The sequence below is a fragment of the Pelodiscus sinensis genome, chromosome 18 (assembly GCF_052426305.1).
Source record: "Pelodiscus sinensis isolate ZL-2025 chromosome 18, ASM5242630v1, whole genome shotgun sequence".
Classification (NCBI taxonomy): Eukaryota; Metazoa; Chordata; order Testudines; family Trionychidae; genus Pelodiscus; species Pelodiscus sinensis.
Genome location: NC_143069.1, coordinates 3,807,429 through 3,820,719, shown reverse-complemented (window position 1 = coordinate 3,820,719; position 13,291 = coordinate 3,807,429). Strand labels below are relative to the sequence as shown.

At 61.4% G+C, this 13,291-nt stretch overlaps 1 protein-coding gene across 1 annotated transcript; it reads right to left on the bottom strand.

Moving 5' to 3' along the window:
• Positions 1-1,601: 1,601 nt before the first annotated feature.
• On the bottom strand, positions 1,602-11,132 carry LOC142823764 (peptidoglycan recognition protein 1-like). The gene is made up of 5 exons (XM_075915089.2): positions 10,661-11,132; positions 6,065-6,135; positions 4,416-4,617; positions 2,768-2,886; positions 1,602-2,025 (listed from the first exon to the last, which is right to left on the bottom strand). Exons 2-5 carry the CDS (start codon positions 6,117-6,119, stop codon positions 1,847-1,849), a joined length of 555 nt encoding a protein of 184 aa, XP_075771204.2. The 5' UTR covers positions 6,120-6,135; positions 10,661-11,132; the 3' UTR covers positions 1,602-1,846.
• Positions 11,133-13,291: the final 2,159 nt, after the last annotated feature.

Sequence of the window (13,291 nt, the reverse complement as noted above, 5' to 3'; positions counted from 1 at the left end):
CACTGCAGCAACACCCATCCCCACACAGAGCAGCACAGCCAAGATGCTACTGAGGCTGGCTGGTTGGGGTGGGGGCTGGGGGTCAGGGAGCATGGGGTGAAACCCAGAGGAACCCCCACCCATGCATCAGGGGACTGCCTGCGTCTACACCGCACCCGGAGCTCGAAATAAGCCACGAAAATGGTGTCGCTTATTTCGAGTCAGTTTCAAAATAGCGTATTTCGAAACTGGGCACTGCCTACACAGCACTTATTCTGAAAGAATCCAAAGCGTCCCTTACTCCTCGTGAAAAGAGGGTTACAGAGACACCGGAATAGTGAGCCCATCATATTTGGAAATAACGTTGTGGAAAAGCGTCCGTGCCAATCTAGATGCTCTTTTCCGAAAATGCTTTTAACGGAAAACTTTTCCGTTAAAAGCATTTCCGGAAAATCATGCCAGTCTAGACGTAGCCATAGAGTTTGCAGATCATAGAATCATAGAATACTAGGACTGGAAGGGACCTTGAGGGGTCGAGTTCAGTCCCCTGCCCTCATGGCAGGACCAAAAACTGTCTAGACCATCCCAGATAATACCAAGCCGGGAGGGGTTGCAAGGGCTTTGGAGGATCGGGTCATAATTTAAAGTGATCTGGACACACTGGAGAAATGGTCTGAGGTAAATAGGATGAAGTTTAATCAGGACAAATGCAAAGTGCTCCACTTAGGAAGGAACAATCTGTGTCACACACACAGAACGGGAAGCGACTGTCGAGGAAGGAGTTCTGCAGAAAGGGATCTAGGGTCATAGACTAGTGGACCACAAACTAAATATGAGTCAATAGTGTGACACTGTTGCAAAAAAGCCAACGTGACTCTGGGCTGCATTCACAGGAGTGTTGTGAGCAAGACACAGGAAGTCATTCTGCTCCGTTGGACATTAGGAAAAACTTCCTGCCTGTCAGGGTGGTCAAACACTGGAATAAATTGCCCAGGGAGGTTGTGGAATCTCCATCACTGGAGATATTTAAGAGTAGGTTAGATAAATGTCTATCAAGGATGGTCTAGACAGTACTGAGTCCTGCCATGAGGGCAGGGGACTGGACTCGACCTCTCGAGGTCCCTTCCAGTCCTAGTGTTCTATGATTCTACTGTGCCCAGTTCTAGGTGCCACATTTCAGGAAAGAAAGGTCCAGAGAAGAGCAACAAAAGAGGATCAAAGGTCTAGAAAACTTGAGCTATGAGGGAGCATTGAAAGACCTGGGTTTGGGTCCTTTCCTTTTTCTCCTTATTTTCCTGACTGTTAGATTGAGAGGCAGCATAGCCTAGTGGGCAGAGCACTGCACTGCAGCTGTGGGGTGTGTTCCTGTTCTGCCACTGACTGGCTTGTGAACAGCCCCTCCTTGTGCCTCAGTTTCCCCTCCCTGTGTCTAGTGAGACGGCAAACTCTTCAGGGCAGGAACTGGTCTGTGTGTACAGTGCTTAGCACAGTAGGGCCTTTCGGGGCCAATCTGACAGACCATAATCACCCCTCAGAGCTCACCCCACCCACCCCAACGCCTGGGGGGGAGGTTACACGTTAACAGCAGATGAAATGATTCACGGCGCTTCAGCTTTTCATGGGCTAGAAGCTGGTTTATTGTCTCTGCTCAGTAGCTCCCAGGCAAAGCAAGCGCCAGGCTGCAGGGGTGCTGGGTGAGAGGAAAATTGTGCTTGAATTAACCCCCCGTTTGTGGGATTCTGCAAAAATCCCCCCCAGGTCCCAAGCAGGTGGACGAGAAGCGCGAGGCTGCCCCCTGCTGGGGAGCCGAGGTGCTGCAGGGGCAGGCAGAGGCTGCGGGAGGGATCGGCGATGGGGTTGCAGGGACTCAGGCTTTGAACCTGGGCCACTTGGTGATGACCCTGTAGAGGGCGTCCCCGGGGCAGCTGGTGGGGTTCACGTTGCGATGCCCCTTCAGGGTGTAGCTGTGGCTCAGGAAGCCCCGGGAGACGGCGCATCGGATCAGGCGCTGGGCGGCGTTCAGGGCGGCGGCGTTGGGGGCTGTTTCTGCAGGACAAAGCAGCCCCCAGTGACTCTCGCCCTGGTCCCCTATGTGCCCAGGAGACGTGGCTGGGACTGGAATAAAACCCTGTCGCTCACGCTTTCGTGGGGCCACACGGATGGCGCGCTGCCCTCACCCTCCCGTGGCCTTTCCTGGCCGGTACCCCGACTGGCACCCCACACGGGGGAGCTCGGCTGTGCCAGAGCTCAGTGAGACCCGGGGCAGATCCATCCCTGAGCCCCATCCCCCGCCCCCAAATCTCCCAGCTGCAGCCGCCCTGAGTGCCCAGCTTTGGGCACGCTCTGCCCGGTGAGCCCAGGGCCAGCCTACAGCACAGGCAGGGACCAGTTCATCCAGCCAGAGGGGTAGTTACACCAGGAGGGACGCAGGTGCAACCTCCAGCTTGGGGGGGGGGCTGCATCCCAGCGAACTGGGTTCTGGAAGGATCAACTCGCCCACTCTCCCCTAAGCAGCTCCGGCCCCTGGAGAGCTGGCGGCACGGCCCCAGCCTGAATCCCAGACAGCCCTGGAGGAGCCACGTGGAAGGGGGTTGGGAGCCAGGGGCAGAGTGGGTCCAGGGTCCCCCTGCAGGCCTGGCTCTGTTCCACCCCCTCCCTTCCCTCCAGCACCACCTCTGCTTCATCCCCCACTCACCCCTTCCCCCCCAAGCTCCTCCCTCCCCTTCCCCACCAGGGGGTTCCCCAAAGCTCTGCGAACGGCTTCCCCGTCCAGGAGGGACCCACGTACTGCAGAAGGTGCCCAGGAAGCTAAATCCCAGCGACTTATGGTTCCAGTTTTTGGCGTGCGCCCCCTGCGTGCCCCAGCCGCGGCCCTCGTAGACTCTGCCGTCCTCGCCGATCAGGAAGCTGCAATTTTTGTTGGGGGGGGGAGAAAAAAAAAGGAACGCAGAGGGCCAGGGGGGCATTTCTAGGGGCACAGGAGGGGCGGCGTCCGGAACTGTGCGGGAGGCTTTGCAAACTGCACTTTAAGGGGGGAAGAGAGCCACAGGAAGAGCCGGCCCAAGCTACCGGCTGACCGGGCTACCGCCCAGGGCGCCCCATTATAGTGGGCACCGTGTGGGGCTGCCAGACCAGGCGTGGGCGGCGCCGCGCTCCTGGGGCCCGGAGCACATGAATGGCTCGGGCCGGCCCAGGTTGGCTACCCCGATCTCCATGTCTCTAAGGCTGGTCTACACTGCACTCCGAGGCGATGTCTACACTGGCGCGATCTTGCGTCAGAAATATGCAAATGAGGCTAAGCGTGGAATATCGCCGAGCCTCATTTGCATATCGAATGAGCCGCCATTTTTGCAGACGAGGCTCTTGCGCCAGAAGGAGCTGTCTACACTGCCCTTTCTTGCGCAAGAAAAACCCTCTTGCGCCATGCCGCTACGCTGATTATTTTCAGGAATAACGGCCTGGCGCAAGAGGGGTTTTCTTGCGCAAGACGGGGCCGTGTAGACAGCTCCTTCTGTAGCAAGAGCCTCTCCCGCAAAAATGGCGGCTCAGTAGATATGCAAATGAGGCTCGGCGATATTCCACGCTTAGCCTCATTTGCATATTTCTGGCGCAAGTTTGCGCCAGTGTAGACATCGCCTTAGCTCGTAATAAGAGCTGCAATTTGCGCTACGCAAATTGTGTCTCTTATTTCGATTCTTTTTCCAAATAGGCTATTTCGAAATCTGGCGCGTCTACACAGCACCACATTTCCAATAAAGCACAATTTCAAGACATCCCTTATTCCTCGTGGAACGAGGTTTACAGGGATGCCGAAACAGCGCGTCTGCTACATTTTGATATAGCGGATGCATTCAAAAGACGCAGGGTAGCTATTTCGGGTGCTGCAAGACTATTCATCGTGTTTTACATTTTTTTCTGTTACTGACGAACTTGGTTCCCCTTCTGAAAGCTCAAAATGGTTCACGGAGCAAACTCTCCGGCCAGGTTTTGGTTCGGGGAGCCAGGCCGGCCCCAGGGAAACACATCGGTAACGTCAATAGGGGGCAGTGTCATGAACCCGCCGGGCGCAGGCTGCACAGTATCTGTCGGTCTCGCTCGTGGGCCAATCTCAAGGGCCCCCTGTGCCCCTCTATCGCCCCCCAGCTCCGTCCAATGCCCCCCACCTCAGGGACTCCCTCAGCTCGCCCAGTCTGCCCCTGCCACGGGCGCTGTGACCCCCAAATTCCCTGCCCCCATTGCAGAGGCTCTGGGGTGCACCCTTCCCCCACGCCCTCTTCGCCACCCCAAACCATGACATGCAAAATTCAAAGCACTTCTGTGCTGTTTCCCCCGCCCATCCCTAGAGCGGTGCCTGCTGCCCCCAGAGGGCTGCATGAGAGCAGCGGCCCCGACTCCACCCCATCGCCGGGGGGAGGCCCCCGCCCGGCGCCGCTCACTTGTAGCCGATGTCGGTCCAGCGCCTGGTGACCATGTGCAAGTCCTGGACGCCCATGACCTGGCGGCGGCAGGCGGCCTGCGAGGTGCAGCGGTTCCCAGCCGTGTGGTAGATGATGACGTACGGCGCCGGCGTCTTCAGCTGGACCCTGTTTCGGGGGGGCCGGCCCCCCCACTGGTGGCGGAAGACAATGGAGGGGCAGCCTGCGCCGAGCGGGGGAGGGGAAGAAGGGCTGACAATTGGGTGCCCCCCGCAGAAGAGAGGGGCGGGGGGGTGTCTCTGTGCACTGCTCCCGCCCCAAAGGATGACTCGACAGCTCCCATTGGCCAGCACTGCAGCCAGAGGGGGCTTTGGGGGCAGTCTCTGCAGGCAGGGGCAATGCCCCACCCCAGGGGCCTCAAGGAGGGGCGGGTGGGCGGATTCCCCGAGCACCAGGGGTCCCGGGCAGGCAGGGTTCCTGCCTTAGTCCCTCTGTGCTGCCAACCGGGACTCGGAGCAGCCCAAGGAAAGCGCCTCCTAGTGTCCACACCCCTCCTGCACCCCGGCCCCTCCTAGAGTCCCCTCCCTCATTCCCAGCCTCCCGGCCCCAGCACAGAGCCTGCTCCCCCTCCCGCACCCCAGCCCCCTGTCCTGTCCCAGTAAAAGGGAGGGAGGGGAGAGCCAGGACGGAGGGAGCACGCAGGGGCGGGGCATTGGAGAAGGGGCAGGGAGGGGGTGGGACAGGGGTCTGTGTGATTGGAGAGTTGGCCTCCCTCCCCCCAGCCCCTCCCGCCAGATCCTGGGTGGTGACTGGCGTCCTACAGCCGTGAGAAGAGACTCCTGGTGCACAAGCAGCCGGTGGAACTCCCTGCTGCTGGACCCGGCTCCTGGTTTCCATGGAGACCAGCAGCAGCCAGGCTGGCAGTGGGAGGCACTGGCCAGTACCTGACAGGGACAGGAAGGAAATTCTCCCGGGGGCTGGGTGATCCCACCATGGGCCACTAGGGGGCGTCTCATGCCTCCCCATGGAGCACCTGGCCCTGGCGGCTGCGGGAGACGGGACGCCGGGGTAGATGGGCCCTGCTCGGATCCAGGGGGCGATTTCAAAGCTACAGGGGCATTCCCAGCACGAATCCTGTTAAGCGCCCTGCTGGGAGCTGGGGACCAGCTAGTGTTGTTACTGCTCCCCCCAGCTCTCTGACCCCACCCCTCCTCCTCCCTGCCCCCAACCCCGGCCCCCTTCTCCCTGCCCCCAACCCCGGCTCACTGCCCTGCTGGCACTTCCTGGCTCTTGTTGCCCCTGGGATGGAGCTGGGCTGGCAGGGGACACGGCCGAGCAGGAGGTGGGTTATCTAGGATTGGCTCCCCAAGGGCAGGGCCAGGGCCTCGTCCCTTGGGCCAGTGAACCCCAGGGCTCTGGGGAAAGGGGGGCAGGGACAACCCAGCCCTGCCTATTGAAGGACGGGCTGGATGGGAGCCGAGGGGCATCTCGGGAATTGAAGGGGCAGGGCCGGCCCTGGGGTGCCAGGCCAAGGGCCAGGTGGGATGGGGGCCTGCCTCATTCACTTCTCAATCCTGCGTTGCTGCCCCCTAAGCTCACAGCTGCACCGGGGATTCCCCAGCCCTGCCCCCACTCTCCACTCCAGCCCGGAGGGGGGGAACCGAACTCACTGAGCACCGCGACGCAGAGCAGGGAGAGCCACACGACCTGCGTCAGCAGCAGCATCGTCCTCTCGTGGGTCCTGTGGGGACACGCGCCCGTCACGTCCTGCTACCCCCAGGAGGGGGCGCTGCTGGGCCGGAGCCAAACACCCCCCTCCCCTGAGCCCCAGGTAGCAGGTCCCCTGCGCTCAGGCTGCCCCGGGCTCCCAGCCCCGCCCGGATGCCCCTTTCCCACAAGTTCCCCAGACCCCTGAGGCTTGTCCAGCGCACCAGAGGCGTCTGGCTGTGCGGCAAGAGGGAGGGAGCGATTCTGGCTGGTCAGCAACACCGCAGGGGCAGAACCGTCATCCCACCTGGGGTGAGACTGGGCACAGAGACACCCCGGCCGGGAAAGCTGCAGAATGTTGCCTAGATTGGGACTTAATGTGCCACACGCTGCCCAGACACAGTGACCGAGATCAGGGCCCGTCGGGCCGGGCGCCGCCCAGACACACAGTGACCGAGATCAGGGCCCGTCGGGCCGGGCGCCGCCCAGACACACAGTGACCGAGATCAGGGCCCGTCGGGCCGGGCGCCGCCCAGACACACAGTGACCGAGATCAGGGCCCGTCGGGCCGGGCGCCGCCCAGACACACAGTGACCGAGATCAGGGCCCGTCGGGCCGGGCGCCGCCCAGACACACAGTGACCGAGATCAGGGCCCCGTCGGGCCGGGCGCCGCCCAGACACACAGTGACCGAGATCAGGGCCCGTCGGGCCAGGCGCCGCCCAGACACACAGTGACCGAGATCAGGGCCCGTTGGGCCGGGCGCCGCCCAGACACACAGTGACCGAGATCAGGGCCCGTCGGGCCGGGCGCCGCCCAGACACACAGTGACCGAGATCAGGGCCCGTCGGGCCGGGCGCTGCCCAGACACACAGTGACCGAGATCAGGGCCCGTCGGGCCGGGCGCCGCCCAGACACACAGTGACCGAGATCAGGGCCCGTCGGGCCGGGCGCCCAGACACACAGTGACCGAGATCAGGGCCCCGTCGGGCCGGGCGCCGCCCAGACACACAGTGACCGAGATCAGGGCCCCGTCGGGCCGGGTGCCGCCCAGACACACAGTGACCGAGATCAGGGCCCGTCGGGCCGGGCGCCGCCCAGACACACAGTGACCGAGATCAGGGCCCGTCGGGCCGGGCGCCGCCCAGACACACAGTGACCGAGATCAGAGCCCGTCGGGCCGGGTGCTGCCCAGACACTCAGTGACCGAGATCAGAGCCCCGTCGGGCCGGGCGCCGCCCAGACACACAGTGACCGAGATCAGGGCCCGTTGGGCCGGGCGCCGCCCAGACACACAGTGACCGAGATCAGGGCCCGTCGGGCCGGGCGCCGTCCAGACACACAGTGACCGAGATCAGGGCCCGTTGGGCCGGGCGCCCAGACACACAGTGACCGAGATCAGGGCCCGTTGGGCTGGGCGCCGCCCAGACACACAGTGACCGAGATCAGGGCCCGTCGGGCCGGGTGCCGCCCAGACACACGGTGACCGAGATCAGGGCCCGTCGGGCCGGGCGCCGCCCAGACACACAGTGACCGAGATCAGGGCCCGTCGGGCCGGGCGCCGCCCAGACACACAGTGACCGAGATCAGGGCCCGTCGGGCCGGACGCCGCCCAGACACACAGCGACCGAGATCAGGGCCCGTCGGGCCGGGCGCTGCCCAGACACACAGTGACCGAGATCAGGGCCCGTCGGGCCGGGCGCTGCCCAGACACACGGTGACCGAGATCAGGGCCCGTCGGGCCGGGTGCCGCCCAGACACACAGTGACCGAGATCAGGGCCCGTCGGGCCGGGCGCTGCCCAGACACACAGTGACCGAGATCAGGGCCCGTCGGGCCGGGTGCTGCCCAGACACACAGTGACCGAGATCAGGGCCCGTCGGGCCGGGCGCCGCCCAGACACACAGTGACCGAGATCAGGGCCCCGTCCGGCCGGGCGCCGCCCAGACACACAGTGACCGAGATCAGGGCCCGTCGGGCCTGGCGCCGCCCAGACACTCAGTGACCGAGATCAGGGCCCCGTCGGGCCGGGCGCCCAGACACACAGTGACCGAGATCAGGGCCCGTCGGGCTGGGCGCCGCCCAGACACACAGTGACCGAGATCAGGGCCCGTCGGGCCGGGCGCCGCCCAGACACACGGTGACCGAGATCAGGGTCCCATCGGGCCGGGCGCCACTCAGACACACAGTGACCGAGATCAGGGCCCCGTCGGGCCGGACGCCGCCCAGACACACAGTGACCGAGATCAGGGCCCGTCGGGCCGGACGCCGCCCAGACACACAGTGACCGAGATCAGGGCCCGTCGGGCCGGGCGCCGCCCAGACACACAGTGACCGAGATCAGGGCCCGTCGGGCCGGGCGCCGCCCAGACACACAGCGACCGAGATCAGGGCCCGTCGGGCCGGGCGCCGCCCAGACACACGGTGACCGAGATCAGGGCCCGTCGGGCCGGGCGCCACCCAGACACACAGTGACCGAGATCAGGGCCCGTCGGGCCGGGCGCCCAGACACACAGTGACCGAGATCAGGGCCCGTCGGGCCGGGCGCCGCCCAGACACACAGTGACCGAGATCAGGGCCCCGTTGGGCCGGGCGCCGCCCAGACACACAGTGACCGAGATCAGGGCCCGTCGGGCCGGGCGCCGCCCAGACACACAGTGACCGAGATCAGGGCCCGTCGGGCCGGGCGCCGCCCAGACACACAGTGACCGAGATCGGGGCCCGTCGGGCCGGGCGCCGCCCAGACACACAGTGACCGAGATCAGGGCCCGTCGGGCCGGGCGCCGCCCAGACACACAGTGACCGAGATCAGGGCCCCGTTGGGCCGGGCGCCGCCCAGACACACAGTGACCGAGATCAGGGCCCCGTCGGGCCGGGCGCCGCCCAGACACACAGTGACCGAGATCAGGGCCCCGTTGGGCCGGGCGCCGCCCAGACACACAGTGACTGAGATCAGGGCCCCGTCGGGCCGGGCGCCGCCCAGACACACAGTGACCGAGATCAGGGGCCCGTTGGGCCGGGCGCCGCCCAGACACACAGTGACCGAGATCAGGGGCCCGTTGGGCCGGGCGCCGCCCAGACACACAGTGACCGAGATCGGGGCCCTGTTGGGCCGGGCGCCACCCAGACACATGGTGACCAAGATCGGGGCTCTGATGGGCTGGGTGCTACCCAGACACACAGTCATGGGGCATTTAAAGAGTCTAACAAATGCTAATACTGTGTGTGCCTCGGTTTCCCCTGAGCTACAGTGTTAACTAGGTGGTGGACAAGGTTGTTCCCTCTCTGCAGACCGGTAGGTTTGTCAGCTGGTTTCAACAAAAATACCAGACACACTTGACATTACATCACAATCTACATTACAACTTATTGAGAAAACACCGGACATTTCTATTTTCTCATTTCTATTTTCTCAATTTGTTTCCCGAAAGAAAACTCAAATCCTAGAGTGTCTGGTTCAAAACCGGACACCTGGCAACCCTAGAGACCGGCAGTTCCGGTGTGACTGAGGCCCTGATGTCCGGGCCTTGGGCCTTAGGCCAACCAAGAGTCTGAGACAATAGCCAGTCCAACTGCCCGGACGTTTGGATCCTAGCAACTGAGGGCCCTGGGTGACCCACCCTCGGGCGGGAGCAGCCAGCTGTGACCCACTGGAGAACAATGGGGTGGGGGGGGGAGCCAGGTGGGAGCTGGTAACTGGGCTGCTGGACGCTGGAGACAAAGGAGGGGTCAGAGGTCTCGGTTCAGCAAGATGCACTGAGCTGGCGTTTCTGGTCGCTGCGCTCACCGGGGACTTTCTGTACAGTGTGCCCGGCATCTGTACCCACGGGCTGGGAGTGTGGGCACAGGTGGGAAGCGGGGGGTGCATTGCTCCCTGCGGCTGCAAGTCCCCCCTGGGAGTCCAACTCGGGGACTGGCGGAAGGTGGTGGCCGGCGTGACGCAGGCTACGTCTAAACTGCAGGCTTCTGGCAGAGATCTGGGAAAACTCCCTCCGAAGCGCAACGAAAAAGCCATCTGCTTTCTCTAAAGAGAGCGGCCGCATTGATTGGACGCTCTCTCGCGTTTCAGTTGTGATTTCTGTGGACAGAGAGGCCACCAAGGCATCTGTGCTTTTTCCCGGAGGCGTCTTCTTTCGAAAGAACTCTCTCTTCCGTGTCCACACACGCCTCTTTCTGACAAAGCTATTTGGGAAAAAGGCTTCTTCCTCGTAGGAAGAGGGTTACCGCCGGCGGACAAACCCGCCGTTCTTCTGACTCTCTGTCTAAAGAATGCAATGGCAGTGTGGACGTCAGTGTTGATTTGCAAAAACAAAAAAAAGCCGTTTTTCCGTAAAAACTCTGCAGTGGAGACATACCCGCGGGGGGCTGAGGGCGCTGGGGTCCAAGCAGGCATTGAAGCCAAGTGGTTTACATCAGAGGGCGAGGGAGACCCTACCAGGCAGGCACTCTCAGGGTGTTTCCCAAAGCCCCGGGCTTAGCCACGGCCCCCAGCCACTTCCCACGGCCTCCCCAAGCCAGAGAAATGCGAAGCCGCGAGCAAACCCGAGCAGACGTCTCCCACCTGCCAAGTCCTGTCCCCGCAGCAGCTCAGGCTGAGTCTCAGCTGGGCCGGACTGGGGTTCCTGCTGCAGAGCTGCCGATCCCAGCTGTGCTCCCCTCCGTGGGTGCCTTTCGAGGGAGCTGCTCCCTGCCCCCCGCCAAGCTCCTCCTCCGGCCAGGCAAGCCCTGTGGGCAGGCAGGGCAGAGCTACTAGAGCCCAGGGTAATTTTTTAACCCTTTCCTTGGCCAGAGAGGAGATGGTACATCCCTCAAGGCCCCCTCATGTTGCCCAGACACACGGTGACCGAGATCAGGGCCCATCGGGCCGGGTGCCGCCGAGACACACAGTGACCGAGATCAGGGCCCGTCGGGCCGGGCGCCGCCCAGACACACAGCGACCGAGATCAGGGCCCGTCAGGCCGGGCGCCGCCCAGACACACAGCGACCGAGATCAGGACCCGTCGGGCCGGGCGCCGCCCAGACACACAGTGACCGAGATCAGGGCCCGTCGGGCCAGGTGCCGCCCAGACACACAGTGACCGAGATCAGGGCCCGTCGGGCCAGGTGCCGCCCAGACACACAGTGACCGAGATCAGGGCCCGTCGGGCCGGGCGCCGCCCAGACACACAGTGACCGAGATCAGGGCCCCGTCGGGCCGGGCGCCGCCCAGACACACAGTGACCGAGATCAGGGCCCGTCGGGCCGGGTGCTGCCCAGACACACAGTGACCGAGATCAGGGCCCGTCGGGCCAGGTGCCGCCCAGACACACAGTGACCGAGATCAGGGCCCGTCGGGCCGGGCGCCGCCGAGACACACAGTGACCGAGATCAGGGCCCGTCGGGCCGGGCGCTGCCCAGACACACAGTGACCGAGATCGGGGCCCATCGGGCCGGGTGCCGCCCAGACACACAGTGACCGAGATCAGGGCCCGTCGGGCCGGGCGCCCAGACACACAGTGACCGAGATCAGGGCCCGTCGGGCCGGGCGCCGCCCAGACACACAGTGACCGAGATCAGGGCCCGTCGGGCCGGGTGCTGCCCAGACACACAGTGACCGAGATCAGGGCCCCGTCGGGCCGGGCACCGCCCAGACACACAGTGACCGAGACCAGGGCCCCAAAGTTTCAGATTTAGCATATTCAACAGGTAATCGTCATGTGATCCCTCTTCTGTCACCCATTTCCAGACACACCGAGGCTAGGGACACCATTTCTACCCATTTTGGCTAATAGCTATTGACGGACCTAACCTCCATGAACTTATGTAGGTCTTTTTGAACCCTGTTAAATCCTGGCCTTTACAACATCCTCTGGCAAGGAGTTCCACAGGTTGACTGTGCGCTGAGTGAAGAAAAACTTCCGTTTGTTTGTTTAAAACCTGCTGCCTATTCATTTCATTTGGTGACCCCTAGTTCTTATGTTATGGGAATAAGTCAATTATTTTTCCTTATTCACTTTTTCCACACCAATCATGACTTGATAGACCGCTATCATATCCCCTCTAAGCCTCTTCTTTTCTAAGCTGAAAAGTCCCAGTCTTTTTAATCTCTTTTCACATGGGATCTGTTCCCCGCCCCTCATCGGAGCCTTTTCCAATGCTAACGTCTTTTTTTGAGATGATACTGTAGAAAGTATTCAAGATGCAGTTGTCCCATGGTTTTATACAGAGGCAATAAGGTATTTTCTGTCTTATTCTCTCTCATTAAATGACTCCTCACATTCTGTTTGCTTTTTGACTGCTGCTGCACACTGAGTGGATGTTTTCAGAGAACTGTCCACAATGACACCAGGAATGGAGTCTAGGATGATCCAAGGAATGGAAAACCTGTCTTATGAAAGGAGACTCAAGGAGCTTGGCTTGTTTACCTTAACCAAAGGAAGGCTGAGGGGGGACATGATTGCACTCTTTAAATATATTAGAGGGATAAATACCAGGGAGGGAGAGGAATTATGTAAGCGTAATACCAATGTGGACACAAGAACAAATGGATATAAGCTGGCTAGTAGGAAGTTTAGACTTGAGATTAGATGAAGGTTTCTAACCATTAGAGGAGTGAGGTTCTGGAACGGCCTTCCAAGGGAAGTAGTGGGGGCAAAAGATCTATCTGGTTTCAAGATTAAACTAGATGGGTTTATGAAGGGGATGGTTTGATGAGATAACATGATCTTGGTAACTAATTGACCATTCATTATCAGAGGTAAATAGGTCAATGGAGGGATGATAGGAGTTACTTTAGAGAACTTTCTGGGTGTCTGGCTGGTGAGTCTTGCCCACATGCTCAGGGTTTTGCTGATCGTCATATTTAGGGTCGGGAAAGAGTTTTCCTCCAGGGTAGACTGGCAGAGGCCCTGGAGGTTTTTCGCCTTCCTCTATAGCATGGGGCACAGGTCACAGCTGGAGGATTCTCTGCATCTTGGGGCCTTCAAAGTACTGTGCTGTCTACACTGGCCCTTTTGCGCGCAAGTCTTTCAGAAAAAGACTTTTGCCCAAACGGGAGCAGCATAGTATTTCCGGAAAAGCACTGATGATTTTACAGGAGATCGTCAGTACTTTTCCGGAAATTCAAGCGGCCAGTGTAGACAGCTGGCAAGTTTTTCCGCAAAATCAGAAGATTTTGCGGAAAAACTTTCCAGTCTAGACACAGTCCAAGAGT

Excerpts from the sequence above, each read along its gene's own strand:
- LOC142823764 (XM_075915089.2), bottom strand. The coding sequence starts at position 6,119 with ATGCTGCTGCTGACGCAGGTCGTGTGGCTCTCCCTGCTCTGCGTCGCG. Across the intron at positions 4,618-6,064 it reads GCTCTGCGTCGCGGTGCTCA|GCTGCCCCTCCATTGTCTTC; the intron begins GTGAGTTCGGTT and ends CGCTCGGCGCAG. Across the intron at positions 2,887-4,415 it reads TGGACCGACATCGGCTACAA|CTTCCTGATCGGCGAGGACG; the intron begins GTGAGCGGCGCC and ends CAAAAATTGCAG.